The following is a 21,035-nucleotide window of genomic DNA, read 5'->3' on the forward strand; positions in this document are numbered from 1 at the left end:
TACATAAATGCAATATGGATACGATTTATCTGAAAATCTAAATACTCTGGAACCCTGATATAACCTTCTTTGTTTTTAGACAGAATTTACTATCAGCTAGGCCTGCCTTAGACCCTATTCAAACATATTTATTTAACAAATGCTATAAGGTCCTCTTAAAAGATACATCCCAAGATGAATTTGTTGTGGTGTGCCAAAAAACATCCAAAGGATATGAGCTCCTTTCCCTTTCTCCTATCTTGAATGAATTGCCAAATATATTCTTTGCTTGAAACAAATCTAAACCACAAATGCTTGTCTTTCATGGGAAAAAACAAACAAAAAACAAAAAACTAAACTTTCAAGTAGTCAGAGCCTCAATTTCTCACACACTTTGCTGGCACACATGCTAGATGAGGGACATCACTCAAGAAACTTGGCCATTACTTTCTTAAACACTTAAGAAGTACATAACCCCTCAAAAGATAAGCCAATTGCCTTCTTGAGTATCCCACAGAAACATAACATCATCCCTAACAGGTCCTATTCCTCATACATACCTCATTTCCAACTTGAAAATGAATGTGCATTCCAAATCCACTACAACCTGTGATGGGCAACTAAGCAATCCATGTTCACTCGCTGCTGACAATTCACAACATGACTGCAAAATTTACCTCTCAAGTTCTGCAATCTTCTTGTCCTTGTCATTCTTTTCATTCTCCACCTCCTTGAGGATCTCCAGCAACCGGTCAACTTCCGCTTGGGCCTTGCCACACTCATCACGGTAGTAAGATGCCTCTTTATCAAGTTGTTTTATTCGGTCTGCAAACTCGGGGTTCATCCTGGAGTCATCTTCAACATTATGAGCCTTCAACATTATATTTTTAAAGAATGTAGTTAAGACAACAACTTAGAACGATAGGTAGTGTAGTAACCAATGGCCCAGAAATTATCTTTGGAGAAAAAATAATAACCATCAAGAATTATGGGTATACTGTCAGTTAAAAGGCAAAATGGAAAATCACACATTTCAGCTACCTTAAAACAATGCTGATTTTAAATTTATTACAGTTTCACAAGAGAGTTTCTTTTATTGTTAATATTTTGTTGCATTAAATGTTACTACTTTTGGGGTTTTTTTTCCCCCACCAAGAAATGGGGGATGGGTGGGGGGAGACACCGTGATATCTTTATTCCTGTTGCTTTGGCAAGCAGAACTAACACAATTCAACTCCTCACAGTTAAGGAGGTGATTCATACCAACAGCTTCCTTTTCCAGTAGAGAAACTGAGATAAAACAATATTAAATTATTTTTCCAAGAACCATTGAGGGTCTATGTAAAGCCAGGTAACATGTAAAAGACTGGTTGACTGATCACCGAACACCATCCCACTGAGAAATTTCAGCAGAAGATGTAGGTTGAAAGAAAGACTTGCAAGTGAGGAAGCGCTTTCCAGCTAACAGTCATACCCATAAATTCTTGTTCTCTTTATTAAATTTAACCTGAACCAGGAGGAAGATGAGCTAATTCATGAACAAGCACACAGACGAGAATCTGCAAACACATGCATGGGTGGGTGGCAGCTTCTCACACAAGAACACACACAGGCAACAACACAGCAAAAACACTGCAGAATAATTTGCAGCCAAAGTATTTGTGATTTTGTGTGTCTGAAAGTGTGTTACGGCTTTTTTTTTTCCCAAAAGAAACTTTTGGCTGAAATATTCTCAGACAGATGGAAATAACACTGCACTGCAATGTTTTGCCTACCCCTTGTTTCCCATTATTCCTAATTGACTTCTTCAAAGAGTAGGCAGGGAAAAAACAAGTAGTTTAACAACAGTGCACATTCAACAGAGAAAGTTCAGAGAAGTCATATATGTATGTATCTCCAAAATCCATGTGTGAAATCATACAATGTTAACAATTTATTAGGACTTAAGTTGTTCTGCTGTCTTGCTATATAGAACAGATGTTCATTGTGTTTTTATATCTTTTTGTTTAATTTCAGGGAAAAAACAAGGCAAGCAAGCTACAGCTACTGTGGGGTTAAATGAATCATGCATGGTTAGAAAAATTAATAGTAATAAGTACTACTGTTACAAGGTTGACAGGTTTTGCAATGATTTAGTTGAAAAAATTAAAAAAATTAGTATAAAAATAAATTTCTTATTTATGACAAAATAATCATTTTTAGAATAATATTCTTGCATGTAACATATTATTTAAGCATGAGGATAGGAGGAAAATAATATGCTTTCATGTTCTTTAATCTAAGATTTCCTTATTCAAGAAATAAACTCAACTATGCAAAAAGAACTTGGAGAAATTTATCAATTCAACACTACTATCATGTACTGGCTTATTCCCTTTTACCAACATTTCTCAGAAAGCATTTATTTTTATTTACTTAGTGTATATATTAGATTTCATTCTAATAGATTAGTGAGCTTTTTCAGTATAATTAAAATAATCTGAAAGAGAATCCTGAGCTAATATGCCTTTAGAAGTTTATTCATCTAACAATATTATTTTAAATTGAAGTAATGAATATTTAAATTTGTTAATCTCCACTTTTAAAATGTAGAGTCAATATTCTACTTTAAAAGAAAATAACTACTCCATATACTTATTTCTATTTGTGATAAGAATCAATTCATTACTCTTGTATCAGAAAAGCACTGAAAATATAATTTTAAAAATTCCTAAGAAAAAGAAAACAAAATATTGATGTTAATTCTCTTCCACTTTTAGGCCATATTACCATTATTTTATGGCAACTAAAAAGTTTTTTCATGACATTTTCTCAAACTACCTGACCAACAATATTAAGATCTTTAAAAAAGAATTCATGAGCTGAGCTAGAAACACACAAAACAAATATAAATATGCCTTGATTTCGTGTTTCTGATTTGAGTTAAGATTCCTTTCTTGACTCTGATTTAAAGATTCACAAAGAGCTAACAGTTCAGTTAGCCACTGTGCTTTATTTTGGTTGTTTTTATTCTTATGATTATTATTATCATTATTTTTAGTAAATGGGCACATAATTACTAGTTGTGAGACCTAGCTTCTAAATCTAGCCCTGTGTCTTATGACTACTACGGGCAAAGGAGCTAGCCTCTCCAAGGACAGCAAAAGCTACCATATAACAAACACGGAGAAGGTATTATTCACTTGTGTTCTTATTATGAGTATTATTTTATGATATGCATCCCACCAGTGGGGCTTGTTATACAACTAAGTTAATAGGTCTATTTAGTTTCTCATCAAGATACTACATATATCTTTAGAGAAGCCTCCCTGCTAGGCTTACAGAAAAAGCAGTCTACTGGTGAATGGGTAACTGAGCACATTATTTTAGCTCTGGGAAGAGAAGATAACCCAAGGCCAGCTTTCGGTACTATGTGAAATTAGGTGGGTTGGTAGTCTTTTCAACCGAACAAACGAATATGGTTAAAGGACTCATAGGATGTTTAGAAGTACAGAAAGCCTAGGAAGACATGCCTGAATCTAGACCACTGTTGGCCTCATGTGATATTTAAGTTAGATCATGTTATTAAAACAGATCATAGCCAAGTTTACAGTTAGCCTGGTATCTCTTAGATAATACTTGTAGGTGCTAATGATTCTTCCTCTTAAAAGGAATAGGCAACCACAAGAATACCTTTGAGTGAAATACATCTCCATATCAATGATAGGTGCCAGAATTCCCCAAAGGGTTATGAAATAAAGGTGTAAATAGATACCATTTAAAAATTGTTAAGTCAATAGAAAGCTTTAAGAAAGAGTCATATAGAGATGGATGAGTAACAGTTGCTTCTGGGTCATCGCTAGTGCCCATGTGAAGACTCAAGGGAGGAGAGTTTCACCTGACTGACAGCTGGTGAGTCCCTGATCCAACCCCAGTAGTGGGGGCAAAAGTCTCCACAGAATTTATAAAAGATATTGCAGGTAACCACCTCTATTCAGCTTGAATCATAACTTTTCAGAGGATGGGCTGAAATTGTTAGCAGTGTAGCATGAGTGTGTTATACTATGATCTACAAACATGAGGGTTATACTATACTAAAGAAATATAGGAGGAAATTGCGCTTAGAAAGCAATGCTCCCTTCCAAGTTATAAGGCCAGAGCCTCCTCTAAAAATGAAGTGAAGGAAGCACTTTGTTAGCATTTAGCAATGCTCTTGCCTTTTCAAAATATAACTTGGGTTCTTTAACCTAGAATGGTAGCTCCTGATGGGGATTAAAAGTAGATAACAGAATTGGACTTAATATACTTTAGATATATAGACTTAATATACTGCAGAAGAAAATAATATATATATATTTGAATAATGATTATCTGAACAAATTCCTACCATGGCATTCTGACCCATTCAAAGTTTAAACTAAAAATACACAGCAATTATTTCCCCTTATGGATCTGTTGACTTGAAATTAGCTCCCCCAAAAGGTGGGGAAGTGACAGCCCATTTCATTCTAAGGCACATCAACTTTGTCCCCTCTCTTCATTAGTCAGGAAACTAACTCTTGAAAATGCAGATTGATGTGGATTTAATGGTTCTAGAAGCTACTTATTATAAAAATAGGGAAGAACACTGTCACTTTCAAAGACATCCACCAGTCATTAAAACCAAAAAAAAAAAATATATGAATGAGCATTCTTTTCTTAATGTAGAGATTTAATTTTGCTGATTAAACCAGTCAGTTTATAGGCAAATCCAGGTATTTGGTTATGCCTTTAACATATTTCTGGTAACTTTTAGAGCAACTCTCAAGCATCTCACAAAAACACAGAAAATTGGGAAAAGAGTATTTCAGAAATGTCCATATTGCATATTAGATCAGTAAGTTCTGAGAATCCCCCAATTATGTTTTCCTACATTTCCACATGTAAGGAAATTTCCCCACAAATGGGAATAATCAAGACAAACTTTGGAGCCTCACTGATGTGGGCAAGCCTTGGAATTTTGATGTGAACTGACTTTGAAAGCCTGAATCAAGCACAAAAGAGAAATCTGGCCATGACTTAGGACAAGTAGTACGTAACAATGCCTAGTGGCTATTTTAATTATAAAATTTAGAACTATTTCAGGAAATAAGGCAAAGCTTCAGGTTAATATTGTATTTAAATTAAAGTTAAGAGCAAAAAGTGACTTAAGCCAAACCAGGGATTGATAGTATCAATATGAAAAATCACAAGTTTATTAATAATTCTCTTGTAAAGGTTGGACGTTGATTATTTTCAATAAAATTCTAGTTCATCATTCCAAGTGCCTAGAAAGGAAAGCATTAACTTTGGCCCAGAAACCTGCTGTGAAACTGGGCAGGGAATATTCAATTATAATATTATATAGCATTCTTTCTTTGAAATGGGGCCTAACGATCTAAAGAAGTCATTTCTTTCAAAATAAACAAATGATTAGTCATGATCATAAAGCACAAGCAGAACACTAACTAATGAGTCTGATGGTTTTTTTTCCCTGCTGCTTATGGGTTTTAGCAATAATTTGTTAAATTTATGCACAGTGAAAATATGATTCTTGATTGCAGCACTTTGGGGGGTTTAAACATTCCTTTCATATCTGAGCAGCAGAACAGGGCATATAAACTACTTTAGACATTGTATTTTATTTCAATCTTCTAAAAGAAGTTCCAACCTTCACATAATTCTGAGCTACGAACAAACCTTACTTTTAAAAATAAAGGTTTTAAGGGTGATTATAGAACTTCAACATATTATAAAATTTACATTTTATTTTAAATCCAATTAATTAATACCAAATATAAAAGCTGAGCCTAAATAGTACATTCAGAATCTAATAATGACGAATCTTGGATTCTTACACTACTTAGTTCTAAAGGAAACTTCTTTTACAATTCTAGCTAAGTACATCCTGAATACTCACAATTTTCATATTATAACAACTATTCCAAAATGAAACTTTTCTCATAGACAGAACAAATAGGATATTTTTAAATAAATGAACGAATGTTCAAAATGATTTTTCTTATGGTCACACACATACAAAATAAAAAGAACCAACTGTATGCTTAATAGTTTTTAAGACTATTTAAACAAAAATACAATTATAATGTAATCCCTTTTAACTATGGAATTTCATAAAAGTAGCAAAGTAAAGAACTGAAGTAATTATCTGGATGTTCTGAAATAAAACACGTGACTTCAAATCTTAAGTTATTACAAATATTACTTGAGTTCTTTAGATATTGAAAGCCTGGAGCAAGTGTGAGGTGTATGCATGTGTTTATACATGCTATGTGCATGTTGTGAATTATCTCTTAAATATTTGTAATTCTCCATTGTGTTGGGGGGACTAGTCTATGAGTGAATTAAATAATTTTCATAAATCGTCCTCAAAAATCACAAAAATAAACCACTGTACCTAAACAGTGACTGTGAAAGCATTTATAATGCAGTCCACCATGTCCTTGGGATTGCAGAGTCCTATGATGATCTATAAGTCAGGAAGACCTCAATGAACATTAGTAAGACATTTTTTCTCTCTCTACACTGGAAAAATGCTTGGTCTTTTTCTTATAAACTGTTACATAAAATGTGAGCCCTGCAAAAGATGCATTTGGAGAAAAGATAGGATTTCAATGGACAGTGACCAGGCAAGGGGGGAAATTCACATGTGTGGAAGTACATCAGAGTGGTCTCAAGTGTACCCTGGCCAGTCATAAAGTTGTCCTCGGTGCCTCCAAATCAGTCATTTGCCTTGCAGCAACAAGGATATTATTCAATGCACTAAATTTAGGAGGCAGAAGCTCTAAAATTTTATTAAAAATTCATAAGAGACCTCTGGATACCACCTCTGGGCATAATAACTACTAGGGCTACAGCAAAGAAGGTATTTGAGACTGATGAATAAACCATATTATTTGTCTGGAATTAAGAACCAAGGGAAGAAAAAGAATTCAACTGAAGATAATCTGCATAGTGTTTATAATGACAAGACAAAACTCCTCCAGGAGTAGAGACTACCAGTTAAGCTGCAGAAAGGTTATTATTATAAGAAATAATAAGGATACAAAGACAAAATTTTAGATTCCTAAGAAATGGAATTACAGCATCACTTAGTACCTGGGTGACTAAAGTAAAAGTAAAAGAGTTTCAAAAGTAGGTTTATTTCTACTCCAGGAAAAAAATGTTCCCAGGAAAACTTCAAAGCTGAATCTCTATTTACTCTGATTTAGTTTAGATAAATGGACATAGATCTGACTGTAAAATGATCTTATTTAACAAAAACAATTAAGTTATAATTCACCAAAATTGATAGGGTGGCCTTATTCAAAATAAACATACAATAATAAAACAAATTTCCTAGGTACCAATAACTGGCTAGAAAATAAAAGGAGAAATAGAGCATTCACCAAAAATTAAGTTCACATAAATTTTAGTAACTTAAAAATTATATATATAGATAGATATACCTATCTATATATAGATATAGCTATCTAGATATAGATATATAGTAATGACATATATATTATTAATTATATATATAGATACTATATACTATATATAATAATGATATATATATATGTATACATATATATATAGTAATACTTAGAACTATCCTTGAAATATCACAGGACTATAATAGGAAAATGTCAAACCTTTACTGTAAAAGATCTATGTAATAAATAAAAGTTGTATCAAGTTCATGAATTAGAAGAAATTATATTGGAAAGATATCATTCTAAAATTATTTTATAGGTTGAGTATAATTCAAATTCAAATCACCAACAGTTGTGCTTTTTAGTTCACAAGGTGAGCCTGAAGTTTACTTGGAATGATAGAGAATTAAAGGCTAAGCACACAAAAACAAAATGAAATGAAAAGCAGAAAAAATTAGGGTGGAATTTGTTTCACTAGATACTTAAAAATATTATAAAGCCACAATAATTAAAATTCTGTCCCAAAAAGCAACAGACATTGATAAAACTGAACAGCTCAGAAATTAAGACATTCATCTAGATGAGAACTTAGTATACATTGAAATAGTATGAAGAACAGTGGTTAAAGAATTATTTGATAAATGGTGCTGGGATAATTAGTTGATCATTTAAAAATATATAATGTTAAAACTTCACCTCTCAACATGAATCAAAATATACTAAAGACAGATAAAGGGGTTAAACTGATGTAAAAGGAACATTAAAAAGTTTTAAATGTGAGTGCCTATTCTTGAAATCAGAGAATGACTTCTAAGCCTAAAGAAAATGAGAAAATTCTAAAGGGAAACACAGGTCAAGAAACCTAAAAATAGTTACAGTTTTCTTTATTAAAAAATTTTAAATGAGGGGTGACTGGGTGGCTCAGTCAGTTAAGCATCTGCCTTTGGCGCTCAGGTCATGATCCCAGGGTCCTGGGACTGAGCCCTGAATCTGGCTTCCTGCTTCTCCTTCTCTCTCTGACCCTCCCCTCTCCCGTGTTTGCTCTCTCGCTCTGTCTCTCAAATAAATAAAAAATCTTTTTTTTTTTAAAGATTTTATTTATTTATTTGACAGAGAGAGACACAGCGAGAGAGGGAACACGAGCAGGGGGAGTGGGAAAGGGAGAAGTAGGCTTCCTGCGGAGCAGGGAGCCCGATGCGGGGCTCAATCCCAGGACCCTGGGATCATGACCTGAGCCGAAAGCAGACGCTTAACCGGCTGAGCCACCCAGGCGCCCCAATAAAAAATCTTTTTAAAAAATTTAAATGAAATGAAATATTGCCACAAATCTGACAAAGTTTCTATATAATGTATAGAATGATTCATACAAACCAATGAACAAAACGGTAAACTCAAAAACAAGTGCTTACATGACCAAAAGAAACAATTCACAGAAGAAAAATACAAACAGCTAATAAATGTTTTAAAAACCTCAACCATTCTAGTGATTAAAGAAAATAAAGTTAAAATGACCAAAAAAAAAATCCACCTATGCATTTGTCCAAGTTATGAAAAAGGACACTTCTCGGTGTTGGTCAGGGTGTGGCAGAAAGGCTGCCTTTATCCAGTGCTGAAAGAAAAGTGTCATGGCAGAACTTCTCTAAAATGCAACACAATAAGAACTATTGGGAGCTTTGAAAAATCACTGGCCAGGTATTTATTCCATGACAAACATAGAAATGTGAGGAGATTAATATGGGAAGATGTTTTTCAGAGCATTATATACTGGCAAAAAAAAGGGTGGGGGGAGATGAGCAACATTTGGGGAATGAGTAAATACAGTGAAATATCACATAATCAATAAGATAGTGTTTTGGAAGAATAGTTAGTTATTGGAGAAAATGCTGATGATATGTTATAAAAATAGAATATACAATTCAATAAACACTGACACAATTTGGTGAAAGGAAAATAAGAGTATTAAATGAGAAAAAGAAGAGAAGAAAGGAAAGAGAGGGAAGAAAAAAGGGAAGAAAGGGGGAGAAAGGAAAGAGAGAGAAAGGGAGGAAGGAGAGGATAAGAATAACAAAAAAGATGTCTGGGTAGGGAACCCCCCAAATGCTCCTTGTGATTATCCTTGTGCCAGGAGACATCTTGTCATTTTATTTTGTCCTATACTTCCATATTTTTGCAAATTCTCCACTGTGACCATATGTTATTTTTATAATCAGAATAACATGATTATTTTTTTAAAGACTATTAAGGAAAGAAAATCCATCATACTGCATCCCTATCAGTCCAAAAAAGAACTGGACCCTGAGAATATCTGCAGACAGGGAGAGTTAAAATAATGAGAGGCTGGCTATACTCCCAGGATGCCAAACCAATGGGTTAGCTTAATTAATTCAAGGAAAAAAGTTTGTTTTTGCTTCCTGGAGACCCACCACTGTGGTTGAAAAGTCCAGTAAGTGCCATATCATCAATATTTCTGGAAATGGTCTTAAAGTTAACAGAGCTATTTCTTTGGTCCTACCTATTCAGACAGGGATGCTGAAATCCTATCGTGATTCTGATAACTCCTTGCTGCTACAGGAAAAAAGCCCTCCCCAGTTGTCCTGCACATACCCAAAATGTGATATACTTAGGTTTTCTTCCTGTCCCCAACTAGTAAATGTGAAACAATTTCACTGGGATCATTTTACATCTTTTAAAAATGATCTAAAGAAAATAGTCATTTTTCCCAGGGTCAATTTTCAAGCTTAAAGGTATTCCAATCTTGTCTTTCTTCACCTACCCATTGTGTAGAGCCTGCTTATTAACACTCCCATTCAAGGGGGCGCCTGGGTGGCTCAGTGGGTTAAGCATTTGACTCTTGATTTCAGCTCAGGTCATGATCTTGGGGTTGTGAGATCAGGCCCTTTGTCCAGCTCATGTGCTGGCCGTGGAGCCTGCTTAGGATTCTCTCTCTCCCTCTGCCTCCCCACCCCAAAAAAACCCTAAATAATAATAAATAACACTCCCAATCAAATGTTAAGGGATAGGAAATTTGAATTATTTTTCCTGCTCTGCTAAAAATCATATTTGGGGAAAGAGGTTAATAAAGATGCACCAACGGAAATTGAGAAATTGTTTGCAAAAATAAAACTTGTTTTAAAGAATGGAGGGTGGAGGTTGAATCTAATTAAATACACCCAAGCATCTTGTGTATCATGCTGTATGTATGTATTCTGGAATAGCAGCTTAACAAAAAGTTTTGGGCTGAATTGTTTCCTTTATGTATGCTATTCCATTTTGCCATGATGGGAATTCATAAATAGGAGGTAATTAGAATGCATGATAGCACAGATCACAACTGCCAAATGATAAATTCTGGTCACCTTTAGGTAATATTTCACCCAGTTAAGCCAGTTGAGTTGACAAAACAAAAAGGTCTTTCTTCTTTAATAACTTAAAGAAACAAATAAACTGCTTCATATAAATGCACACCTGTCATTAGGATAAAAAAATCAGTGGTGGCATCTGGGCCAGCCGTTTTACATATATTTTTACTAGTTACCTGTTTTGTGTACCATTAAGCTATAATCAGAATTGTTACTATCTGTTATTAGGAGGCTATATTTTAGTTCGTCCTCAGCCAAATGACATGTTTTTAACTCTTACAAAACCCACAATAATGTTAGGCATTTACCAATCTCAGAGAGCATAGCCCTATTTTTAAATCTAACCTTATTTTAACTTTTATCATTTGAATGTAATTTACATCGACTTGCTTGCTATTTTACAAATGCTATCCCTTTTCATATAGGTAACTCTGAGTTAGAAGGAACTAAGAAAGAGTTCCATGAGCCTAGATATGCAGCTGACCTCCGCTTCTCTATAGCCTTAAAGTTGAAGTTAAGATGGAGGTAATATCAGAGCTGGCAATGTTTTCTTAAGTTCTTAATTTTTAAATTTCACATTCAAAAGAAATGGCAGTGGCCTTTGCACAGGTCATTTCTTCTGACAGAACGGAAATGGGAAGAGACTCATATATATTTTTGAAACCTCCCCCGTATGGCACACCGTGACATGTGATCAATGGATCCTCATGCTTTGATATGTTACAGCGGGAACTTTCAGAAATGACTTACTGGATTGTACATCTGATTGAACAACTGCTCAGCTTGCTACATTGCAAAGTTGGGGAGGCATTGAAGCACAGACAGGGAAAGAAGGAAAGATCCAGAAAAACAGCATTAGCTCAACAAATCCAGTGCATTTGCACAGACGAACTGGTTGTTCAAAAAGAAGAAATTTCAGTTTCTAAACATTCCACAGTGAAAGTGAGAGGCTCTAGGGAAATAGAAATGTTGACTTTGGCTCCTAAAAAAGAATAGCTGGAATAAGAAATTTAAGGTTTGTGTTACTTTCCCTTTCTCAAGTTAAATAACCCATGAAATAAAGAAAGCTGTCCACTTTTGATGATACATGAAGTGCTGGCCTCTAGCAATGAATCAGAAGAAGTACTTTTGGCCAAGCCTGCAATTTATTACCTGAACTTCAAAGATGGTAATAATAAAAGATTAATTAAATCTTATCATTGAATTTATAGCTCTTCTTTTATATTAACACAAGCCTGAAGTTTCTATTCAGTCTAATTTTAGGAAAATATAGATCAGCAAACAGCAGGTTAGCAATAGCAAAATATCAGTAAGCAAAACATTACAGGATTAACAGTAAATGGGAGAAGAAAAAAATTAAGTCATCAGGAAGAATAAAGGGAACCAAAATACAGTATTATCCATTGCCCATTACCAGCTTCTACTGTTAGTTCATAATTAATAAAAATGTAATTTTTAGTGACTATTCTATAATGTTCCAAGTGCATCAGAATTTTTAAAGCTCTCCAGTCTATTTTGTGTAGAAGTTTTAAATTTTTGTGGATTTAAATGTACTGAGTATTATCTTAAATATCACTCTCGGGTTCTATTTCTTTGGGGCTCAACGTCAAGTTATAGAAGGTGAAATACTGTAGGAACTTTCACTTTGCTTGAAGCTAAGACATGTTCCTTTAAAGAGCCTGAATTTTTCATTTGTTCAACTTTGATGAAGTAAATGATAATTTTACCATGCTTAAAAAAAAACCCACTCTCCTCAAAGATGGTATTAATTGGAAAACTACCAAATCATAACATTTTGATTTGTTGCCTCTCAACTGATTTCTAGTTAGATAAGGTAAAATTATTTTGACATATTGAACACCACATACTCTTCTGAAAGACAAAATTATCCACATATCACTAATGAGGTTCTTCTCAACCCATGGGTGTCTACTTAAGATTAATGAATGCAGTTAATTTGTAAAGCACACTCATAACTCGTTGTTGTGCATTGTGCTTACTATCATTTTATCAACCTCATTAATAACAGGAAAACTTTCCTCACACATGAATATTTGATGGCATTGTTTTTAAGATGTGGGATGCAATGTATAAGGAACAGTTCCTTTTCTGCCTATAACCATTTTTCATCATGAAGTATTTGGAGACTTAAATTAACAGTGCGATAAAGGGTTAAAAGTAACTAGGCATGTGAATGTTCTCCACAAACTTTTATGTAAAAACTCACCTTACCGATGTCAAGAATTGTTCATAAGACAAAAATAAATTTAAATCACAATTTGGATCCCATTGTCACTGGCAAACAAGGTTTCTGTTCAGCTAAACACATCTAGGATGTGTATATTTTATGGTAAAAATACATGGACGCTCACAAATCTTGAGCAAAATTCCATTGGGAATTCATGGTTTATTTATGACATAATAAAACTATTATGTTTTCAGCTTTCATTTAGTAACCCTTAATATTTTATTCACAAGTCACATACCCTTTTATTTAAAAGGGGGCCCAGACACTCCTAAGCTTTTATAGCTGCTTATTTTTCCATGAGTAAATGATGTGTTTATATGTATATTCACATACTGTTGGCTTATATTTTCAAATATTTCATGTAGATCTCAATTCTTTTTAAGGTGATGGGTACTTGAGGTTTTTACGGAACTATTTATTACCAGAAATTAAAGACTACTAGAAAAAGTATTTTAAACTTTTGAATTTAGTCGATGCTAGAGAACCAAAAATAACAAAATAGCATCTGCAGGTTAGGTATGAAAATATTTAAATTATAATTACCTTATTTAATTTCACTGTACTATGCATTTAGGAGATAGTATAAGCAAACATTATTTATATACTTAGAAATAAGTTATCTTTTCATAAATTAAATAGGTCCTTACAGCAAGACAACCATATTTGTTACTTTAATCCTGGTGATGTTGCAGAATGTTAAAATATTGTCAAGAATAATGCTAAAATGTTTACAGGATTTGCTCTGTGAATTTCAGCACAGAATGTCTACCTGAGAGTTTAAGGAAACCACATGCTCTGAGTGATTCTTTGGGCAAATCAGAGCTACATTGAAAGAAACTAAATTGAAATGCATAGACATTCAGTTATTAAACTAGTCAAGTTATATACATGGAAACTGTGTCAATATGGGAAACTCCTCCTTTTAATTACTAGAGGGTTTCAAATTCCATAGGTGACTTACACTAAAAGGGAGTATGTCGAGTATGTATCTGCAGAAATAATATATGTTGTGTCCTCAGCTCCACAATGGCTATGCAGAGTTGATGAAGGTATCTTTCATGGGCAGGTCGATTTGAGGTCCTTCTTCAGGACTCAGCACAATGCAATTGATGTAAGCTAATGCAAAGTGAGTCAATGAAGTTCTTACACAGTTATCTTAGAGTTGCCTTGTGATCACAAAACTGCTCATTAAATTAAAAGTACCTTTCCTAAGTTCATTTCTTGATATGTATAACATATTACAGAACACATTCATATATGTATCAAGAATGTATTATCATACACCCAATACATAAATAGCCAAGTCAATTGCCACTTAAGCACCCTCAAATGGGCCATTTAAGTTCTTCTATTTATTGTTCGAGATTTCTGCTTAACTAGATATCGCTGGAAAAAAGTGAGACGCTGAGTGGATTGGAAAGTAGATTCTACAATACAGAGATTTTCTTGCTGGTTTGCTGTAGAGGGATTTAATCTCTATCTTTTTCAGTAAGGAGACTTTACTAGTGTGAAATTTCTCAGGATAGTTTCCTAGAATTCCATGAACAGAGTATAATCACATTTCGGTTATATATTGCCTCATACAAAATAGTATATTCAATTTTTAAATATTCAGAGAAATTTCTCCACAGATATATGATGCTTTAACATCCCTATCATCCACATCATATATTTTCATAACTTTAGCAAATAAATCCCCATTCCAGTGTGCAATAAATTATACATAGTCAAATTTTATTATATGCTTTGCTTGATTATTTAGATTCTTATCACCTCTCTTGAATTAAGTTTATAAGTTGTCAAAGGGAAACAAAATGCTTAAACTCATAAAGTTATGAGTTTTATGTGAACAATGAGTGCAGACGTACCAAACAACACAGGGAAAAAGTCAAAGGAATGATGCATGACTGGAAATATACTCCACAAAAATGTCCAGTTCAGAGAAAACATGTTAATGCTGCAATATAAAGATCCTGTTTTCTTTTCCAAAGCCTTCTACATTCAACAAGCTTTCTAAGATATGAAAGTCATTTTTGGTTAAGTACCAATAGTCATCCCACAGATATTCTAGGGACTTTGACTATTTGGATGGACTCCTAGAAATTTAATATTGTCAGGTAAACTTTTACAAAGTTCCCCATACAAAAATTGACCTACTTCTGAAGGTAGTATAAGTTTATCAACATAAAAGGGTGCCCCCAGATTCTTTGATTTGTTATAAACATTTTCACTAATTTTTTTATAGTTGAGATTTACCCAGGGAGCAGCAGCTTATTTTTTTAAATATTTTTTTACTTCCACTACTATTTTCATCTATTTTTCAAGTTTTGTTTCAGACAGGAAACCTAAGATATTTTTTCAGGTTCACTGGCCAATTTGATGCAGACTTCATAAGTTAAGAGTGTCTAATTCTCTTATCAGCAGACAGCAAAAGATAAAGCGTTTGTTTCTTTGCAAAATATCTCTTCCTTTTCCACTTTATAAATTCATTGTAAAATGAGAATTTTTTTCTTGGACTTCACTTACCTTTTTTAACTGTGCTTCCAATTTGCTACATTCTTCTTTCTTTTGTTCAATGGCTATTTCTAGAGATTTTAATTTGGAGTCCCTTTTCAGTCCTGCTGAGGCTAATGAAGATGCATGTTCCTTGAGGTCAATTAAACTAGACTGAAAGGAAAGAACACTAGTAAGTAAAACACTGCAATTTCTACTAGTCTTCAATTTGAATAAATTGATTCTCTGCATAGTAATAAAGTGTGCATTAGACAGAAAGGGTAAATATAGTCTTACTAAGGTAACAATAGCCGGCTCTGGCCAGGAAATTAAAATTGGCCAGCTTACAGAACTGAGCAGGATCTAATTGCAGTAGAATCAAATGTGACCAAATGGTGTGGTCAGTAAATATATGTTTCACGTCTCAAAGTCATGCTAATGATGTAAGTCCCAAGGTGGTCTTTACATGTCATGGCAAAACAGACACGCTGAACCTTCCATTTACATTTATTGCTGTCAAGTCGTGCAGACTCTAAGACAAATAGAAAGAAAATACTAACTTTAATGCTTCCCCCCCCAAAAGGCAAATCAAATATAAAAGAAGCACCCTGTTTTTATCAAATTCTATTTCTTTAACAGGAAAATAACCAATGGTTTTAAAATTACCTTCTATAGAATCAAAGATAAAATTATTTTAAAATTTAGAGTAGATTTTACATCCCAGTCCTTTGTAAATCCAAATTCAACAGATATAATGAATCTCCCCAACTCAGACATGGGTTGCCTAAATTGTTCCACTCATCAATCATAACCAGAAATCAAGAGCTCCCCTGGACAGTCTGAATTTCAAAAAGCAAGAAGTAAATATGTGCATATATCATGGAACATAACTTTGCTTAGCTAGGAAGGCAATGTCTATTACCAAACATGAAATTATTAGCAGCATCTAACAATGTAACTAAAATATTGAGGTATTACCCAAAATCAGATTTTGTGAGTTTCCTTTATATCCATTTGCAGCACCTAAAAAGACACTAAGCACACAGTGGCCCCTCAGTAAATGATTTTACCTAATATTTTGTGTCTGGGCTACTTCCTGGGCTCTGGAATAACCTTGTTGATGAAGATAACACCACCATCACTCAGAAAACTACCCAGCTCCTAACAACCCTCTGAAGGACAAGCAGCCACTTTCATTTTTCAGGTCAAGAAACTGAGGCTCACATGAATGTCTTCTCCAAGGTTCCTGACCCATTAAAGGAAGACACAGGTCTCAAACCCAGAACTCTGACTCCAATTTCAATGTTCTTTATCATACCACTCCCACAGAAATAATAAAGGACCTTGAAATGGCATTTTGTCATGACGAAGGTGATTATCACCCCAACTAAATTATAAGCTGACAACAATTATGTGTTGTTTTTCTTTACACATTTTAAATTGTCAGGTCTGATAGCTTTATGCGTCAATGTGGCTAGGCTATAGTCCCCAGTTATTCAATCAAACATTAATCTAGGTGTTGCAATGGAGGTATTTTGTAGCTTTGACTAACACCTATCATCAGTTGATTTTAAGTAAAGGATATTATTCTCCAAATCTGGGTGGGCCTGATCCTATCAGTTGAAAGGCCTTAAGAGCAGGACTGAGATTTCCCTGAAAAGGAAGAAATCAACCTATGGACTGCTGTGCCAGTTCCTGACTGGAGTGTTTCCAGCCTGCCCTTCCTGATGGCCTACCCTATGAATTTCAGACTTGCCTAGCCACCGCCCTTAACTATGTAAGCCAATTCCTTGCAATAAATTTCTTAATACAGTTCTATTTTTCTGGTAGAACATTGACTGACACACCCATACCAGTGGCAGGCACATTACTATACAGGAACAATAAATGTTTGCTGAAATGCCTGTCTGAAATCATACAATGTAGGCATTGTTTACAAAATTATTTTCATATAAAGCTATGCTCCACAATGTCATCAAGATCTCTTTTCAATTATAAGTATATATATATATTAATTTTAAGGTGCAAATCCATGAATAACACTTGCAAACAGTTATTCAAATTGCAAATGAGGTCAAAGCATCCATGCCTTCTGTCACATACCAACTACAGTAATTACAGATGCCCCAAGTCAGATTTAGCAGTGAAACAATAGGAAGAGAATTTACAGTCTTTATTTTCATATCAAAGAAATAATCTCCTCTATAAAACAAAACAAAACAAAAATACTAGTGTGCTTACATTTTAGGGAATATGCATTTTGTTTCTATAACTCATCAATTCTCTCATTCTTGCATTCCTCGTTTAGACAGTACTTTAATTTGTATAGAATTATAGAATTACCAAAACCCAAGGGCAGAGGTAATAATCTGGGGCTGAAAAATCGACAACTATGCAGTGATATAGCCCAGTAGGAGGAAAGAATCTGTAACAGCCCTAAAGGAGTTGGGTGTTTCCTGTGGACAAAAATAAGTATGAACGGGCCAGTTGTGGACAACGGCACACATCTCAGAGTTTTGGAGCCTGAACAAAATAACATGTAATGTTGCTTTTCAAACTTCTCCAACAATGTATTCCTAAGCAAACTAAAGGAGTTATAGGTATCCCTCAGAGTGTGGGGAGTATAGCCCAACCCATTCTCTCCATAACCCCCAAGCAAAAAATTTCTTTAAAGTATATTGTTTTACTTAAAAAATGCAGGTAGGATTTGTATTCTGCATCCATGATTTCTCTAGCATGAAAATACTGTTTTAAATTATTTACCATAATGTAAAATCAATATTCCAGAAGAAGAGCCACATTTAACCTATACTTTGTGTAAAGCATGGTACCGTATCCCCTAACCTGGAAGTATTCCATGATCCAGTTGAGCAACACAAATGAATGTAAAGAAACCAACAAAAGGACTGGCATATAACAGGCGCTCAATTAGGGGAGATGTTATTACTATTGATATTGTTGTTATCCCAAGCAAAAGATCATGGGACATTTAAAAAATACAGAATCCTCTAAGCCACAAAAATGTGGTAAGACATCTAGAAAACTTTCAAGGAGCTACATTGTATGCAGTTAGAGTAGAGACGAGGGCATAGGACAACCTGATGAAGGGAGTTACAGTAAACATTTTCCTTTGAACTCAGACAGGTTGCCAAGGAAAGGTAACTATGTCCCCAAAGCCTTCACACAGCCCCTCAAACTCACTCTCTAGTATCTTGAGGCTCCTATGAATAGGACTATCAGCATGGTTCATTTGTTTTTCCAGACTCACCTCTTTTTCAGTCAGTTCAGCTTGTAAAGCATTGACCTTCTCTTTCAGATCTTTGTTCTCTTTTCGGAAAGATTCTATCTCTTCTAGTCTTTCCCGATCATCTCTTTCCCGCTGTTCTTTCAAACGCTCAATTATTCTCTCCTGTGAGGCAATTATCAAAAAAGAAGTGAGAAACCAAGTGGAGGAGCAAGAAGACGGAGGAGTAGGGGACCTTAATTTCTTCTGGTCCCAGGAATTCAGCTAGATAGGGATCAAACCATTCTGAACACCTACGAACTCAACAGGAGCTCGAAGAAAAGAATAGCAGCAATTCTCTGAACAGAAAAGCGACCACTTTCTGGAAGGTAGGACGTGTGGAGAAGTGAATCCGAGGTGATATTCGGGAGGATAGACGGCGGGGGAGGGGGCCTCCGTCGGCCACTACTGGCAAGTGATAGAGGAGCACAGCACAAAATCGGAACTTTTAAAAGTCGGCTCTGCCAAGGGACGTCACTCCAGTGGCTAAGCAGGGTGTGGAACCCTCATGGGACAGTGTGGTCTCAGGACCCTCAGGGTCACAGGAAGACCAGGGGTGCCTGAGTGTGGCAGAGCTCCCAGGTATCGGAGCAGAGAAGCCAGCTGCAGAGACGGAGCCGAGGAGTGGGCTCTCAGCTTGGGGTTGCCATAAACTGTGATCCGCGGCACAGTGGGACCACTACTCTTCCAGCAGTGACCCAACAAGCGGCAGATCAGGGGAGACTTCCCTTCCTCCCTCAGGAGGAGCGGCACAGGAACACACCGCAGGGATCTGCTGGGTTTGGAGACTCCACACGGGGTCAGGTGCCAGAGATAGAAACGCTCGGTCACAGGCCGAGTGAGTGCTGAGTGCAGCCGGAGACTGGGGAGACGGGAGTGACTGACGGCTTTTCTCTGGGGGCTCAATGAGCACTGGGGCCCCGAGTTCTCGGCTCCTCTGGGGCGGAGATTGGGAGGCTGCCATTTTCACTCTCGTCCTCCAAAGCTGTACCAAAAGCTTGCAGGGAACAAAAGCTCCCGAGAGCAAACCCGAGCAGATTACTTAGCCAGGCCCCCTACAAGGGTGGGGCAACTCCACCTCCAGCAAAGACATTTGAGACTCACTGCGACAGGCCCCTCCCCCAGAAGATCACAGCAAGCACAGACAGCCAAGACCAAGTTTACCGATCAATGAGAATGGCAAACTCCAGCACTAGGGGAATACAGCACATAGAATTCATGGCTTTTTTCCCCCTGATTCTTTAGTCTTTCAAAGTTAATTTTTTTAATTTTCTTTTTTTTTCTTTTTCTTTTCTTTTTTTTTTTTAAGATTTTATTTATTTATTTGACAGAGAAAGACACAGTGAGAGAGGGAACACAAGCAGGGGGAGTGGGAGAGGGAGAAGCAGGCTTCCCTCTGAGCATGGAGCCTGATGTGGGGCTCAATCCCAGGACCCTGGGATCATGACCTGAAGCAAAGGCAGACGCTTAATGACTGAGCCACTCAGGCGCCCCTCTTTTTTTGAATTTTTCTTTTTCCCTTTTTCAAACAACATCTTATCAATCCCTTTTTTTAAAAATCTTTTTTATTTTTCATTTTTAGAGTCATATTCTATACCTTCATAGTAGTTAACCTTATTTTTGGCATATATATAAGTTGTTCTCTCTTTAAAATTTTGGGATACAGTTTCTTCTAACAGACCAAAATATACCCTAAATCTCTACTGTATGGCTTTGTTCTACTCTCGGGCCTGATCACATTCTCTCCCTTTTTTTTTTTTATTTCTCTTTCATTTTTCAACCACCTTATCTTATCAATTCCTTTTATAAAACCTTTTAAAATTTTCATCTTTATAGTCATAGTCCATCCCTTCATCGTATTGACCCTTATTTTTGTACATTATAAGCTTTTCTTTCTTTAAAATTTTAGGAGGCAGTTTCTTCTAACAGACCAAAATACACCCAAAACCTACTGTGTATCACTGATCTATTCACCAGCCTGATCATATTTGATCATATTCTTTTTTTTTAATCTTTTTCTTTTTCTTCTTTTTTCTTTCTTTCCCATCCCCCCCACCCCCCACCCCGGTTTCAGCTCTCTTCTGATTTCTTTGCTGTATATTTCTCTGGGGACGTTGTTACCCTATTAGAATTTTGTTCTCTCATTCATCTGTTCTCCTCTGGACAAAATGACAAGACGGAAAAAGTCACCTAAAAAAGAACAAGAGGCAGTACCGACTGCCAGGGACATAATCAATACG

General features: G+C 35.4%; 1 protein-coding gene across 1 annotated transcript in view; it reads right to left on the reverse strand.

The window, feature by feature from the left end:
- Positions 1-652: 652 nt before the first annotated feature.
- ERC2 (ELKS/RAB6-interacting/CAST family member 2) overlaps positions 653-21,035 on the reverse strand; it is a 338,677-nt gene continuing 318,294 nt past the window's right edge. Inside the window, exons 8-11 of the mRNA XM_081805747.1 lie at positions 18,781-19,020; positions 15,546-15,686; positions 11,522-11,557; positions 653-850 (exon numbers count right to left, since the gene is read on the reverse strand). Of these exons, the coding sequence (XP_081661873.1) occupies positions 653-850; positions 11,522-11,557; positions 15,546-15,686; positions 18,781-19,020 (615 nt within the window). The remainder of the gene's footprint in view (positions 851-11,521; positions 11,558-15,545; positions 15,687-18,780; positions 19,021-21,035) is intronic.

Source organism: Leptonychotes weddellii, chromosome 1 (assembly GCF_054177405.1).
Source record: "Leptonychotes weddellii isolate Sample4059 chromosome 1, ASM5417740v2, whole genome shotgun sequence".
In the NCBI taxonomy this organism is placed as follows: Eukaryota; Metazoa; Chordata; class Mammalia; order Carnivora; family Phocidae; genus Leptonychotes; species Leptonychotes weddellii.